This window comes from Falco peregrinus, chromosome 12, assembly GCF_023634155.1.
Source record: "Falco peregrinus isolate bFalPer1 chromosome 12, bFalPer1.pri, whole genome shotgun sequence".
NCBI lineage: Eukaryota > Metazoa > Chordata > Aves > Falconiformes > Falconidae > Falco > Falco peregrinus.
Genome location: NC_073732.1, coordinates 19,230,501 through 19,246,121, shown reverse-complemented (window position 1 = coordinate 19,246,121; position 15,621 = coordinate 19,230,501). Strand labels below are relative to the sequence as shown.

Genomic DNA, 15,621 nt, shown 5'->3' with positions numbered 1-15,621 from the left:
CAGTCCCTGCCGTGCCTCTGCCATGCCTGCATCCCCATCCCTTTCTGGGTGCAAAACCATTGACAATGCCAGGCTGGAGAGCTGCGGTGCCCTGCGCTCCCTGCTTGCCCTCATAATTAGGCAAACGAACCAATCAGGGTAAACCAGAGGGCAGCTGGAAACTGGATATTTGCTGAACCCCAGTGGGCACTGAGGCACCTCAAGATGCCTACAACAGCCCCTTCTCTCCAAAAGGTTCCTTTCCAGCTGTGCCAACAGCTGGTGGGCAGTGGGAGCCCCCGCCTGCAGGCAGCCCAGTAGTCTTCTGCTGAAAAGGGCAATGCCAGCGGGGCAGGGAGGGATGTGGAGGGGAGCCCCTGCAGTTGCCCACCATGTCTCCCCCAGCCCAAATCCACAGATACTGTGTACTGTGGAGGGAGGGGATGTGGGGGCAGTGGACCCCAAGAGGGACATGGGGGCTCTGGCCAAGCCGGGCAGGACTCTGGCAGGGGGCAGGAAGCCGGGCGGGGGCTGTGGGGCTGTGCAGCTGGCCGGATCTTGGTGCCAAGTTTCCCACCTTTCCTTACAGGGTGCAAAGTATCGGGAATCCCGCTGCAGGGGGGCAGCCGTTCGCACCCACTTCAGCAAGGTGCTGAGGGCAGCCGGAGGTGCCAGGCAGCGGGGGGGGTGGGGTGGGGGGTGGGGGGGAGGAGAGCATGTATGGGTGTCACAGCTGCTGTTCCTGTAGGCCACCCAGATGTGCTCAGTGGGCATCCCCAGGATGTCAGTGCAAGGCAGGGGGTGGGGGGGCATGGGAAGCAACCCTGGGCTTCTAGGGGCAGGGAGGGGGGTCCCAGCCCCCTTTGAAGCCCCCATAAAAGGGTTCAGCATAAAGGGAAGAGAAAGTCAAAGGAACAAAGAGAGCAGCTAATCCCGGTGTGAGCAAACAGCCCAGTTTGCTCAGGACACAGATGGCCCCGGGGCCAGGGAAAGAAGCACAGCGGGGCTCTTGGGGGTGCCAGGCAGTGAGGGACCCTCTACCCAGGTTGGCCCCCTCCCTGTGTGCATGCAGCCCCCGGGAGCTGGGTACCCCCTGACCCCTCTGGGCCTTTTTTTACATTTGCAAATTGCCAATAAACATCCGTGGGCAAATCCTGCTCCTCACACCCTCCGCACCCTGCACCGCTCCACACAGCCTGTCCCAGAGAAGTAGTACGGTGGTGCTGCTGGGCGAAGGGGCTTGCAAGAGGCATCTTGGCCAGGGAGCCACAGCTCAGTGGGGGTGAAGGCTGGCAGGGTTTTCCCCACTTTTCCCAATACCCAGCAGGACACATGCTGCCCAGCACCCAGGCACGAAGCCCTGGGTGCTGCCCAGAGGATGCCCATGGGCAAACCTTCCAGTCGCTGCCTTGTGCCAGGGCACCTTGTGCCAGTGGCCCTGCTGGCATCTGGGGCAATCCCACCGTGCCCCCTCCCCCCATCCTGCTCATCAGCCAAGCTCCTCATCCTGATGGGGGGCATGGGGCGTGCCAGGAGGGCACCTTTCCCCTCTCTCTCCATCCCACTGGGTGGCGAAGGGGTTAATGCCAGGCGGCCGAGCCGCAGGTGGGCGCAAGAATGAAATTCCTTCTCGCTGTCCTGCGAAGTCTGGGCACAAATATTTGCCTGCATGTCCGGTGGGGAGGGGGGAGACCACCATCGCTCTGGGAGCTTGCTAATCCCCATGCCAAACACGGCCCCCCCATGCCCTGCATGCCCCCTGCCTTCCTCCCACTGGGGTCACCCCGCAAGGACTTTGAGGAGGGGGCATTTGGGGATGGCAGGACCCCAGCACCTTTGGGTGCTCCTATAAGCAGGGAGCTCTGTGGAGTTGACAGGGCACTAGGAGCAGGGGCAGTGCCCCAGGGCACAGCCAGGATCTGCTTGGCGTTGCAGATGAAGCTACTTTGGGGTCTCCATCCTGCTCCCCAACCCGTGCCCACCACAGCGGGCTGAAACGAAGGTGAGAGCCCCAGCCATCCCCGCCATGCTGGCAACGCGCCCGCCTTAATAAACTCCATGTGTCCGCAGACAGAAAACAGCCACTTCCCCCCCTGCTCCGTGACCCCCCCAGGCTGCATCCCCGTCCCCATACCTGCTATCCCCAAAACCCCCTCCACGTACAGACCCCCTGGCCTTCGTCTGGGGCGGCCCAGCCCTGCAAGCCGCCTACCAGTTGTGCAAATATTGCCGGAACGGCTGTAATCCCCGTGTCCAACGTGAATTATGAGATATTTCCACCCATTACGACAGCCCCCCCCGCCCCGCCGCGTGTGTGCGAGGCTGGGGGGATTAGTCACGGGGCAAGCCGCGCTCAGCACAAAGCTTTGGGGAGGCCAATGGCTTGTCGGTCAAGGGGGGCTCTTTTTCAAGAGAGGGGGTGCCCCCTGCGCCTTCCTAGCTCCGGGCTCACACCTGGCACGGGTGCAGGGAGAAGGGTGTCGGGGTGCCCGGGAGGCGATGGGAGGCGTGGGAAGGGGGGGGTCGGGGCATGCGGTTTTGCCTTGACCCCATCCCCGGGGAGCAGAGGCTCCTTCCTGCCGCCCAGAGCCCGGCTCATGTTCAAAGCCGCGAGCAGGCAGCAGCTAATGAGGCCAGACAATAGCGATCTGCGTGGGGCAGGAACGCTGGCGAGGGCCCGCTGCGACACCCCCATGCCAGGCACGGCACAGCCCCGCCACCGTGGCCCACCAGGACCCGCCGCGGGACCTTCGCCGCCGGGCAGGACACGTGCCCTCAAAGCCCTGGCGGTGCTGCCGGCTCTTTGGGAGGGTGCCGTCGGGGTGTCCCACCTGCACTGTGATGGGACGGCACCCCACGGAGCCTCCGCCCGCCCACCCGGGGAAGAGCCGGGTGCCCGCTCCGGGGGTGTGGGTGCCAGGCGGGGTGTCTGGGGCTGCCCACGGCCGGCCGGCTCCATCCCTGTGCAGCTCCAGCTGCCCGCAGCCGGCAGCCCCATTGGGGCTGTGCCGGCGCCAGGCCGGGCTCTGGAGCGCCTCAGAGCCGCCTTTGTGCAGGGCGCTGCCGGCACACATGTGCGGGCGCTGGGAAGCAGCTGGCGGGACCGGGACCCTTTCCCAGTGCCGCTCCGGCCGGCGCCACCCCCTCCCCACCAGCACAGGGACCCCCGAGGCTCTGGCAACCTGCCCTCTGCCCCTCTTCTGGGGGCACCCCTTGGCATTTCCAGGGGCGGCCGGGGCTGTGGATGAGGGATGCCCAGGCACAGCTGGAGCATCTGTTCCTCCCTGCCTGTGTGCCCCCACTGCAGTGGCAATGCCCCCTCCCCAGGCAGGGATGCCCAGTGCCCTCCTGCCCTGCCAGGCCCAGTGCCAGCGCACCACCCCGGTCCCAGCCTGGCAGTGCTGGGACACCCTTGCAGCACCCTTCTCCCTCAGGCTGCCACCCCCTGCCTCAGTTTCCCCCATGCTGAGGGCCGCGACCAGGCAGGTTCCCCATCTCTCCTTCCTTTCCATGGGAAAGGGGAGGGAGCTTCCCTTGCTGCTTCCCTGCATCCTACAGCTGAGCCAGGAGACTGTGACGAGCTCTGGGTGCACGGAGCCAGCGCCGGATTCCTGGCACCAGCAGGGCGGCTGGGAGCCATCGCCTGCCTCCTCCCTGCTCAGCCCCACTCGCGTCCTGCCGTCCCCCAGGGTCGCTGCCGTGCCGTAGCGGGCACTGCATGGCGACACTGGCATGGCCACGCAGACCCCAGCCCTCCCCTGCCTGCCGTGCTGCTAGATCCCAGGCCAGCCGGGACGCCGGGAGAGAGGAGAGGGGACAGGTCAGTGGCACCACCAGGGACAGTGGGGAGGGCACGGGCCCAGGGGGTGCCACGCTGCTGGGCATGGTCCCTGCTTGCAGGAAATGCTTGCAAGCAGCAGGGTGTAGGGCATGGCCATGCCCAGGGGATGCCTAGGGCCCTGGCAGTGTCCCAGCCCTGGCGATGCCAGCAGGCTGTCCTGCCAGGGGAAGTCTGGCTGCTCCTCACTGCCTGATGCCAGCACCAGCTCCTGCCACGGGGCAGGTCCCCGGCATGGCCAAGCCCCCGTGCCCCACTGCCCTCCCTGGGAGGGATGTCCGCTGCACGGGGACACGTGCCAAAACAGGGCAGAAAATGTGATGGGGCAGCCATGGGTGAGCCAGGGATGGGTGATCCCAGGCGGGCAGGCACTGGGGGCACGGGGTGGTGGGCTGCAGCCCCCCCAGCCACTGTCTGGGCCATGGAGTGGCCCAGGAGGAGCCTTCTGGGGAGGCAGGAGCCTGTTGTGCTCCAGCTGTGCCGTGTTTCCCTAGCTACACCGCGCAGCTGGCCGGGTGTTTGTACCGCCCGGAGTTGATTTTGGCAGCCCCATGCTTCCCCCTCCTCCTCTCCCCACCCGCCTTCCCCTCTTCGGGCGCCCGCCCGCCACGCACATGCCACCCCTCCCTGCTACCCTCGGCAGGGGTGGCAAGGCAGGGAGGGACATGGATGGCACATGCTGGTCCCCCTCCCCACCAGCCGCCCCTCCCTGCAGCGTATGCCTCAGTTTCCCCAGCAGGATGATGCTCTCCCCAGGCTTTTCCATGGTGTCTGCTCACTGCCCACTGCCACCCTTGCCAGCCCAGGCACATGTGGGTGAAGAGCGGGACCAGTGCTGGGTGCTGCTCTCTCGGTCTCCTCCACATTTGCCCCCTCCCCTCCCTGGGCAAGGGAACCCAGGCATCCAGGCTCCTGTCCCCCTACAGCCGCTGTCACTGGTGGGCAGGAGCCCAGGGTCCCACTCTGGAGCCTTCCTCTGCCCGGGGTGGGCAGCAGCCAGAGGGATTTGGGGATGTCAAGGGCACAAGTTGTGGGGTGCATGTGACTTTGCAGAGTGTAATGTGGATTTGGAGGGGGGAGCACATGCTTCGGGGGCCCATGCTCAGGGGTGCTGAGTGGATGGAGGAGCTGTATGTGCTGTTGAAGGGCTGGCCATGGGGGAGAGGTCTGCAGGGGGTCCGTGCGCCACAAGGGACTGTGTGGATGGACAGTGCCTTGCAGTGCCCTACATCCTGGGATGCCAAGTGGTCTGGGAGGGGGCTGAGTGGATGGAGGAGTTCCCAGGATATCCCATGCCTGGGGGGGCAAAATAAGCCCCGGGAGGGCTCATGCCTGAAGGTGGGCTGTGTTGACGGGGAGCCCCCGGGGTGCCCTGTGCCCAGGAGATGCCCCGTGCTACAGGAGAGTATATGGATTGAGAAGGAGAGCATTTGAGTGGGAGTGCGCAGCAAATGCCATATTCCTGAGGGGGCTGATGTGGATAGGAGACTCCCGGGGGGGCTCATGTCCTGTGGGAGCATGTGGATGGGGGCATGCCCAGGATGTCCAGTGTACAGGAACAACCCAAGCTCTGTGGAAGGGGTGTGGATGGTGATGGTGGCGTCTTCACGGTGCCCTGTGGTCCCTAGGCTGTTGTGTGAGCTGGGGTAAGGGGTGTCCCCAAGACGCCCAGCCCCTGGGGGTGCCCCATGCCCTGAGGGAGGGTATGTGGATGAAGGCATCCCTCAGGTACCCTGTGCCCTGGGGCTGGTATCTGAGTGGGGATGCTCCACACCCGGGGGTACCCCGTGCCCGGGGGAAGGGGGGGGTGGGGGCAATGGGCACGGGGGTCCCCAGCACACCCCGAGTCCGGCGGTACCCCTGCACGGCGGGGCAGCTGCGCCCCCCGGGGTGCCGCAGGACGGCCCGCGCCCGGCGGGGGCGGCGGGGCCGGGGCCCAGGGGGGGGTCGGAGCGCGGCGGGGGCGCGTCCCCCCCCGGCCGGCCGCTGCCTGCGCCTCATTAGCGGGGCCTTTGTTTGCACAGGGCTCGCAGCTCCCGCTTGCCCATGCCGCCGCCTATAAAGCGGAGCCGGAGCCGGCGGTCGGGCAGAGGCGGCGGCAGCGACAGGCAGCGCCCGGCCCCCCCTCCCCGCCCCCGGCCGCCTGCCTGCCCAGGCCGGCCGGCACCATGCGCGCCGCCCCGCCGCTGCTGCTGCTGCTCGCCCTGCTCCTGCCCGGCCGCGCCGCCCGCCCCAAGCTCGCCCTGCCCATCCGGCCCGACACGGACCCGCTGCCTCCCGGGGGGGCGGCAGGTAGGACACCTCCCCCGCCTTCCTTCCCCCGCTCCGGGCACCCCCCGTCCTATGCAAGCCGCTGCCGCACCCCCCACCTTCGTGCATCCCGCTCCTCGCACCCCCTCCCTGCCACCCGCACCTCCGTCCTTGCCCCGCATGCCTGCATTCCCGCTCCCCTTCCTTGCATCCCGCTCCGGGCCCCCCCGCGGCTGGCCGGGACCGGCACCGGGCGCGGCACCGGGAGCGGCCGCCGTGCGCAGCGGGCGGCGGGGCGGTGCCGGCCGCTGTCCGGGGCTGCGGCAGGGGGGTGCCCGCGGCCCGGAGGTGACCGGGGGCGGCGGTGGTGGGTGGCGGGGGGGTCTCCGCAGGCTGCGCCTTCGGGCGGCACTTTTATGCCCTGGAGGAGACGTGGCACCCGGACCTGGGGGAGCCCTTCGGGATCATGCGCTGCGTTATCTGCCACTGCGAGCCGGTGAGCGCCGCCGGGACCCCCTTCCCCCGGGACATCCCCCGGGACATTCTCCGGGACCCGGCCCTGCTGGGGAGGGGGCTGGCGGGGGGGGGGAGCTCGACCCTTTCATTCAGCACCCCCTGCCTCAGGGAAGAAGGAAGCGGGGATCCCTCCAGCCAGCCGGACACCTGGATGTCCTCCCCCGCGGCAGTGGGGAGGAGGAGGGGGGTTTAAAGTATCAGGCTTCATTCCTCCTCCCCCTCCTCGGAGATGGCCCCCCGGCTCCCCCCCTCTCCCTCCGAGCAGCCCCCCGAGGCCGGGGCTGGCGGGGCCGCACACAGCTGGGCAGGGGGCTGGGGGCCGTGGGGAGGGGGCCCGGGCTTGGCTGCTGTACAGGCAGCTGGGGGCTGCGCAAGGTGTCCGGGCTGCCCGCGGGGTCTGCAGATGGGCCGGGATGGGGGGAGCCAGGCTGTGCCGGGGGGGCATGGCTTGGCACACCTTGGCACGGCTTGGCACGGCTTGGCACACCTTGGCACTGCTCTCCTGGGCTCTTCCCCACCCCGCAGCAGAGGAACCGCCGAGGGAAACCAGTAGGGAAAGTGAACTGCAAGAACATGAAGCAGGACTGCCCTGTGCCCGCCTGTCCCCGGGCCACACTGCTGCCCGGGCACTGCTGCCATACCTGCCCCAAAGGTGAGGCCAGCAGGTGCCTCCCTGTGGGGAGCCCCTCCAGCACCCACAGGGTCCCCCGTGGGCATGGGAAAGGGGGCACTGCACACACCCCCCAAAAAAGGGCTTCTGGCTTTGTTATGGAGGTTGTCAGTGCCCTCAGGGTGCCTTTGAGGTGCTGGGCAGGAGAGATCCCTGATGGGCGCAGCCACCCCCGAGCTACCCTGGGAGGGGTGCAGAGAGAGATGCACAGGGCTAAACAGTACCCTGCCTGTCCATCTGCCTGCACCCAGCATGTCCCCCACACCCCAGCTCAGAGCCCCACAGCGATTCGCAGGGCACATCTCGGTCTGTCTCAGGAGGGGGGATTTATTATTGCCCCCCACTCCATGCCCTTGGGCACAAGCAGCCTGGTGCATTGGTCTCCCCCTGTGCCCACCCTATGCCAGCCTTGCCAGGCCCCCCAGAGAAGAGCCCCGCACCCCCCTTCGACACCTTTGAGTACTTCCAGGACAAGGAGGATGATCTGGACAAGCCCTACAACGACCGCTCCTACCTCAGCTCCGAGGGGCTGGCCCGTGATGATGCCCGCACAGGTGAGCCACCTGCCTGAGTGGGCAGCAGCGGTGCAGGGCACCCCCCTTGTTCCCCACCATCATCAGCATCCCCTTCCCAGAGTTTGTGGCCTTGCTGACAAGTGGCCCGGAGCCATGGCACCCCACATCCAGCGCAGTGGCCAAGGCTCACTTCACCCTGTTGCGCTCCTACCTGCTCTTCTCCATCAGCTATGAGCGGTGAGTCCTGCCCCCGGTCCTCCGTCTCAGGCTGGCACAGCAGACAACCTCCTGGGAAAAGGGGGGATGCAATGGTGTTTGTGCCTCAGTTTCCCTTCCCATATCCCCCTGTGGTGCCACAGCATTGCATTGGCAAGGCAAGAGATTTGGGGAGGGGGCAACGTGCTGGGGGTCCAGCCGGGCAAGCAGCCGGGATTTCGGCACACCCACAGCGCCGGTCCGGCCTCACCCATTCGCCTCCAGGTCTGGAGTGGGAACAAATGGGAACAGCTCCAGGGCTCCGCTGGCACAGCACGGCAGAGGCGCTGTGCCGCACCACGGGCTCTGCTGGCGGTGCCCGCCGGGGCTGTGCTGCCAGGGTCCCCCATCCTCGCCATGCCCTCCCTGGATGCCTGCCGGCGGCGGAGCCTCTCCTCTCCCTCCCTCCTTCCCACTCCAGTTTATTCAGCTCTTCCTCGCTTCCAGGCCCCTTTGCATAGTAAAGTGGTGACTAATTTCCAGCTCTGCCGGGGGGGAGCCAAACGGAGCCGAAAATGCTCCTAATTTACAGCCAGGCCTGAGCGCTCTGCTCCCGGCAGGTCCTGCCCTGCTGCCTTTTCTGGCGGGGACCCCCCTCCCGCTCAGCGCCAGTTTGGCACTGCTCTGGGGTAGGGGAGCCCAGGGGACCCGTGCTGAGCTGGCACCCAGTGGGACAGCAGTGCTGGGCCAGCCCAGGTGTGGGCGAGCAGAGCATGGTGCTTGGCACCCCAGGGGGACGTTATCCTTATCTTGCCCACCCAAATCGGTGACCCCTGCGTGCCTTCCCTGACACACTGCTGTGCCCAGTGCTGAGCAAGGGTGGTGCTGGGGAGGGGGTTCCTTGCTTACCCCCTGGGTTTCCACAGGCTGGGGCGGCCAAGCCGGGTGCGTTTCAGTGACCCCGAGGGCAATGTGCTGTTTGAACACCCCGTGCAGAAGAGCGCTGCCCCCGAGGATGGCATGGTGAGAAGGGCCGGGAGGGCAGGGGGGCATGGTGCCCTTTCCTTTCCCCCTGCCCGAGCATGAGGTGCACCCCAGCCCCTGCTGAGCCCTGCTGTCACCCACAGCTCTGCGGGATGTGGAGGACGGTGTCCAAGGCCAACATTCAGCTGCTGCGGGGGGAGCAGCTCCGTGTGTCCCTTGTCACCCGGGCACAGCCCTCCGGAGAGGTCCATGGGCACATCCTCAAGCACCGGGCACTCTTTGCAGGTAAGTCAGTCTCCTGCATGCCCACCCAGTGGGTGCCCGTGGGGATGCCCCTCACACTCCCTCTTCCTGCACAGAGACGTTTGGTGCCATCCTGACCTCATCAGACCCCACGCACCTGGGTGCTGGGGGCATGGCCATGCTGACGCTGAGCGACAGTGAGAACAACCTGCACTTCATTCTCATGGCCCGGGGGCTGCTGGAACCTGGTGCTGGGGGTAAGGGCGGGCACAGGCACCCCGTGGGGCCTGGCACTGCCTAGAGGGGCTGCATAGGGCTGGAGGGGTGCACGGCATGTATGTGGCTCAGCGAGCATGGGTCAGCACCCATGGGCTCAGGGTGGATGCACGGGCTGGGTGTAGGGTTCAGGGTGGGCATGGTGTGGGGGGTTAGGCGTGCATAGGCGTTTCTGCATAATTTGAGGTATGCATAGGGGTGTGTGTGGTGTGTACCTATGGGGGGGGTGGGGCCAGGGAGTGCTGAAGGTTGTACGGAATGAGGGGGTCAGTGTGGAGAAGGATGGGTTTGGCATGTGGATTGTGTGAAGACTTGGGGGGTGGAGGGAGGAATGGTGGGGCTCACAGTGTGTGTAGGGGTCCAGGTGTGTGGGACAGGACAGGCAGCCGGCAACAAAGTGGGGGATTGGGTACAGAGATCTGGGGGCAGTGGGCACAGAGGGGTGGGTTTGGGGGCAGAGGGACAGCGGTTGCAGACCCCCAGTCCAGGAGGTCCAACTCCTTCTGCCACGGACAGAATCGCCCTGGGTCCTGCTGCGGGTCCGCATCCTGCACCAGGGTCAGATGCTGCGGGAGGTTCACGCCAACATCACCATGGAGGTAAAGCCGCCCGTTCCCCTGCATGCTGCAGCAGCCACGGTGCCTGCTGCACCAGGGCTGAGCCATGGCACTGTGCCCCTTCCTGGCAGGACCCCGACTTTGCAGAGGTGCTGAGTGATCTGTCTGCCCGTGAGCTGCAGTGGCTGGTGCAGGGGCAGCTCCGCATTGTGGCCGAGACGGAGGGCCGGCATGCACGGCAGCTGGCGGGCACCATCACCATCCGCCGCAGCTGTGACAGTGAGCACGGGGCAGGCACCCTAGGGTGCGGGGTGGGTGGCCATGCCCCCCCTGTATCAACCTCACCCCACCCCATGCCTCTCTCCCTGGACTGAAGCCATCCAAAGTGTGCTGTGCGGAGCAGATGCCCTGCTGCCAACCAAGACGGGGGCGGTGGGCTCAGCCAAGCTGGCACTGCATGAGAATGGCACCCTGGAGTACCAGGTAAGTGGGGGGGCACCCATCTCCCTCCCAGGGGTCCCAGGGGTGTCTCCCCGAGCACTGCCCCTCATCACCCTGCCTGCAGGTGCAGGTGGTGGGCACTGCCAGTGAGGTGGTGGGCATCACGCTGGAGACCAAACCCCGGCGGAAAAGCAAGAGGAATGTCCTGTTTGACATGACGCCCAGCTACAAGGACGGGCTGGTGAGCACTGGGTGGCACTGGTGGGGGTGGCACAGGGGCTTTGGGTGAGTCCCCGTCCCAACCTGTGTGGTCTCCCACCGGTGGCAGGCCTGGGGTACCTGGCAGAGCCCCAGCGCCCGTGATGCCCACATGCTGCTGCAGAATGAGCTCTTCCTCAACGTGGCCACCAAGGACTGGGCAGAGGGCGAACTGCGGGGCCAAATCATCTCCCTGCCCTACAGTGGGCTGCTCGCCCGCTACACAGGTACCCAGGGGGCACCGGGGGTGGTAATGGGGGGCAGTGGGGCAACCCCACACCCCCACCACCTCCCACGGCCCCTGTCTGTGCACAGAGATGCCCGTGGCACTGGCAGGGCAGCTGGTGTCCCCCCCGGTGGGCAGTGGCGCCGGGGGACATGCCTGGCTCTCACTGGACGAGCACTGCCACCTGCATTACGAGATCTCTGTGGCGGGGCTGGGCCGTCCAGCCGATGGCACCGTCAGTGCCCACCTTCACGGCGTGGCCGAGCTGGGCGAGATGGGTGCCCGTCCCCACCAGCACAAGCGCCTGCTCAAGGGTTTCTATAGCACTGAGGTGAGGTGGGCACCTGGTTGGGGCACCCCATGGCGGGGGTCAGGCCAGCCCTCATGTGTCCCACTGGTGCCCCTTTCACCCCGGCAGGCTCAGGGGGTGGTGAAGGACCTGGATGCCGACCTGCTGCAGCACCTGGCCCAGGGCACTGCTTTTCTGCAAGTCAGCACCAAAGCCCACCCCAATGGGGAGATGCGGGGACGGGTAGGTCCTCATCTGGGCAGGGCACCCCCACCCATCCCCACCACTGCCCGGGGTCCACAGCTGGGTGGCACTGCCTGGAGCAGGGTGAGAAGGGCACAGGCTGGGGAGCACAGTGTGGCATGGTCCCAGCAATCCCACATGACATGTACTGTGGTCATGGGTGCTTCCTCTGCCAGCCCTGACCATGGAGGGAAGCTGGGCATTGGCATGGGGAGCAGGCTCCCCCGGTAGCGCCAAACCTCCTGTCCAATGCCCCCTCACCAGGTGCACATCCCCAACCGGTGCCACACAGGAGGGACCCGCCTGGCCCCGGGAGAGGCCCTGGGGGAGGCCGAGCTCTCTGAGGACACCAAGACCAGGGACCTGGAGCAGCTGAAGAAGGACCCCAACTCCTGCTTCTTTGAGGGGCAGCACCGAGCGCATGGCACGCGCTGGTCACCTGACTATGACAAGAAGTGCTCCATCTGCAGCTGCCAGGTATAGGCCGAGGGGACATGCTGGGGGGGAAGCACCCATCAGCAGTGCCCCCCTGTAACGAGCCCCATACCTGCTGCCCCCAGAAGCGCACGGTGATCTGTGACCCCATCCTGTGCCAGCCCCTCAACTGTACCCACCAGGTGCACCCTGAGGAGCTGTGCTGCCCCATCTGTGAAGGTACCTGGGGTCTGGGGAGGGGTCCCAGGCAGGGGTCTGGGGGAGCTGTGGAAACAAGGTGGGGGTGTCCCCATTTGAGCCTCTGCTGCTGGTACCATGTGCACCCCTTCATGGCCCTCTTCATCCTTGCAGAGAAGAAGACCGGGCAGGAGGAGCTGAAGTTGGAGCGGGCACGGGACAGTAGTGAGGGTGAGTCCTAGGGGACGCAGCCTGAGGGGGCAGCTATGCCCCTCTGGCCTCGCCAGCACCCCCGCATGGGCTGTGCCCACCTCTTCCTCCTCTTCCTCTCCCAGGCTGCTACTTTGACGGGGACAAGACATGGCGAGGCTCTGGCACCCGCTGGCACCCTGTTGTGCCCCCCTTTGGCCTCATCAAATGTGCCATTTGCACCTGCAAAGTGAGTGTGGGTCCCAGACCCCCAATGCGGTTTGGGAGCAATGCTGCCCCAGCACCCACGGGTGCTCTTAGCTGCTGGGCACTGTAGCAGGGGCTCATACCAGGGAGGGGCATACGTGCCTTGTACCATCTGCCCTGTTCCCTGCCATGAGCCCCATGCACTCCCCGCAGGGCACCACGGGCGAAGTGCACTGCGAGAAGGTGCAGTGCCCACGGCTCACCTGTGCCAACCCTGTGCGCGCCAGCCCCTCCGACTGCTGCAAGCAGTGCCCAGGTACATACACCTCCCCTTTCTGCCCTCCATTGTCCCAGCACGGTCCCTGCGTGCCACCACCGGTGATGCCATGGGGTGCCCCTGCCGTGGGTGGGCAGCCTCCCAGTGCCTTTTCCTGCAGCCCCAGAGGAGAGTGTCCCCGAACTGGCCGACACCATGCAGGCAGACGGGCCGCGGGCATGCCGCTTCGGGCGCCGCTGGTACCTCAACAATGAGAGCTGGCACCCCTCCGTGCCCCCCTTCGGAGAAATGAAGTGTATCCTGTGCTGGTGTGTGGTGAGTGTGCCAGGCCAGGAAAGGAGAAGGTGCCCTTGTGCCAGTCCCCCGTGCTTCAGGGTTGGGTAGGAGAGTAGCCCAGAGTGGCACCCTAAGGACCCACTGCACCCTGAGGAGCTGCCAGTCCCCCAGCCACCGTGCTCAGCCCCTCTTTCTGCCCCACAGTCAGGGGAGACACACTGCCAGCGCCAGGAGTGCCCACCGGCCGCCTGCACCAGCGCTGCCAGGAAGGACAATCCCTGCTGCGCCAAGTGCCGTGGTGAGTGCGAGTGCTCACATGTGGGCACTGATCCCCCAAGCAGCCTGTGGTGGTCCATACACCTCCCCAGCCCCCTTGGGCGCTGAGCCAGGGCTGGGACCAGTCCAAGTGCCCTTCTGGCACCTGCCATTCCTGTCTCTCAGCCCTGCTTTCCACCCCGCAGCCCCAGATGCCCCTCTGGATGCAAGAGAGAAGGTCCATGATGCCAGAGCAGAGATGTGGAGCCGCTGAGCAGTGATCGCTGCCCAGAGCCGTGCGAGTGCGCAGTGAGGCTGGGCGGCTGGGGGGGGTCCCTGCCGCCCATCACCCCCGCACAGGGCGGGGGGCACAGAGGAGCATGGTGGGGTGGACACAGCCAGGCACCCAGCCTGGGCACCCCGTCTCAGCACGGCTGCGATGCCGGGGCTGCCCTGCCTGCTCATGCCAGTGGGCAACAGCCGGGCTGGTGGAGGCCAGGGCACCCGCTGCCCTTCCCCTTCAAGGCCCCCCTGGCCGGCAGGCACAGTGAGCATCGTGCCCGCCTTGTACATAGTGTAAAATCTCTCTGGCCCCTGTCTTGCTGCACCTATCCTGGCTTGGCTGGGCTTGTCACATAATTTATGGTGCCTGTGGATGGGGGTCCCAATGTATTTATTAAAACTGGAGCTATTGCCCACCCGGCTCCCTGCTTCTTCCTAGCAGCAGCAGGCACGGGGCTGTGCCCCTGCATCCCACACTTGGCACCAGTGGAATCTGTGGGCCCTGGCCTTGCTGGGTTTGTGGGTGCATATGTGGGGGGTGGGTATTTGGGGTGCACAGGGTCTGCAAGCCAGTGCCACTGGCTGGTGGGGTGGTGCTCGCAGAGTGGCACCGGACAGGACCAGAGCAGGGTCCAGTGTCCACAGCCAGGGCTGTGAAGCCAGCCCTGCCTGAGCTCATGGTGGGGGCTGCAGACACAGCGCCTGGCAGCGGTGCCCACTGGCACAGGGACAGCAGGGCTCTGTGCCCTGCACCTCCATAGGAGCACAAAGATCCACAAGGAGGTGCCTGCCTGCAGCACCCACAGCAATCCAGTGCCTGGGGCTGGGTGTGCCACACAGCTACCCATACTGGTGCCAGGGCAGACCATGGTGCATGTTCTGGGGCAATGCTCCCCCGGTCACCCCAGTACAGCTGCACTGGACTAAGGCCTGATGGAGCCCATGGGAACCCAAGTGCTGCCACCTGCCCTTTTGTCCCCAGTGTGGAGGACCAGAGCACCTCTGAGGACATCACTGTGCTGGGATACACTGGGATGGCGGGGACAGCACCAGAGCTATACTGGAACACATGTAGGGAAAGTAACACTGGGCTTTACTGGGACAGCACTGAGGCATACTGGCACAATAACAATGCCATAGTGGGACTGTATTAGCCTATACTGGCATTGCACCAGAGCTGACACTGGGCTAGACCGGGATGGTAGTAGGGCAATAGGAGGACGGTGATGGGGAATACTGGACTGGCACAGAGCCCTGGATGCTGAGCCAGGTGTTCTGCCCTGTGCATGCCCATGGACATGCAGGTGCCTGTGCCAGCAGGATGGCAGAACCTGTGGTGGCCTTGCAGTGTGGTGGTGGCCTGCAGCCAAGCACACTGGTGGCAGCAGGCAGAGGGTGCGTCCTGGCATGGGACTGCACCTCCGGATGAGTGTCCCGGCTGCCACGGGACAGTGCCAGGAGCTGACGAGCGAGGAACGAGCTCTGTGCCCGGGCACACAATGAGCAGGCAGCCCATTTTATCACCTCCCTGCCGCAAACCAGTTCATGTCCGGTGATGAACCCTCCCAGGCTGGCGCAGGGCATATCCCAGCCCCCAGCCCGGCCACCATCACCAACCCTTGGGGTTGCCAACGTCAAACTGGAGGGTGGCACCTAGGCGGTGAGAACTAGCCCGTTCCCGGTCCCGCAGCACCAGCCCAGCAGTGCGACAGCTCCGTCTTTCCCTGCACCAGTTCTTGCCACGAAGGTGCCATGCAGTGCCGTGGAAAGGAGGGTGAGCTCAGCCCTGCCGGCTGCCCCTGAGCCCGTGGCAGTGGTGAGACGGAGGTCCCAGCAGCCAGCCTGCCATGCTGGAGCGCCTTGCTCGAGGATTGCCAGTGCCAAGCTCTGCCCGTGTGCCCATCCGGAGCGGGCCGAGCCACCGCGGCCCAGCAGGCTCAGCAGTGAAGACCGGAGCCCACCTTCCACCCCTGTGGCTGGCAGTGCTGGGACACTGAGCAGCACCACGGTAAGGATGCGCTCCCTGCCAACTTCAGGGTACCC

At 66.0% G+C, this 15,621-nt stretch overlaps 1 protein-coding gene across 1 annotated transcript; it reads left to right on the top strand.

Moving 5' to 3' along the window:
• Nucleotides 1-5,896: 5,896 nt before the first annotated feature.
• On the top strand, nucleotides 5,897-13,977 carry CHRD (chordin). Its single transcript, XM_055817224.1, has 23 exons — nucleotides 5,897-6,109; nucleotides 6,460-6,563; nucleotides 7,109-7,235; nucleotides 7,661-7,807; nucleotides 7,888-8,005; nucleotides 8,890-8,986; nucleotides 9,091-9,232; nucleotides 9,307-9,447; nucleotides 9,983-10,065; nucleotides 10,155-10,302; nucleotides 10,400-10,506; nucleotides 10,589-10,705; nucleotides 10,793-10,949; nucleotides 11,038-11,279; nucleotides 11,367-11,480; nucleotides 11,745-11,957; nucleotides 12,041-12,134; nucleotides 12,267-12,323; nucleotides 12,428-12,531; nucleotides 12,702-12,804; nucleotides 12,926-13,080; nucleotides 13,246-13,339; nucleotides 13,503-13,977. The coding sequence occupies exons 1-23, from the start codon at nucleotides 5,986-5,988 to the stop codon at nucleotides 13,568-13,570; spliced, it is 2,856 nt and encodes a 951-aa protein (XP_055673199.1). The 5' UTR covers nucleotides 5,897-5,985; the 3' UTR covers nucleotides 13,571-13,977.
• The last annotated feature ends 1,644 nt before the right edge of the window (nucleotides 13,978-15,621 follow it).

Bases quoted from the DNA above. Each gene is read 5' to 3' on its own strand.
- CHRD (XM_055817224.1), top strand. From the start codon at position 5,986: ATGCGCGCCGCCCCGCCGCTGCTGCTGCTGCTCGCCCTGCTCCTGCCC. The intron at 9,448-9,982 runs GTAAGGGCGGGC...TGCCACGGACAG, and splicing joins GCTGGAACCTGGTGCTGGGG to AATCGCCCTGGGTCCTGCTG. The intron at 11,958-12,040 runs GTATAGGCCGAG...TGCTGCCCCCAG, and splicing joins GCTCCATCTGCAGCTGCCAG to AAGCGCACGGTGATCTGTGA.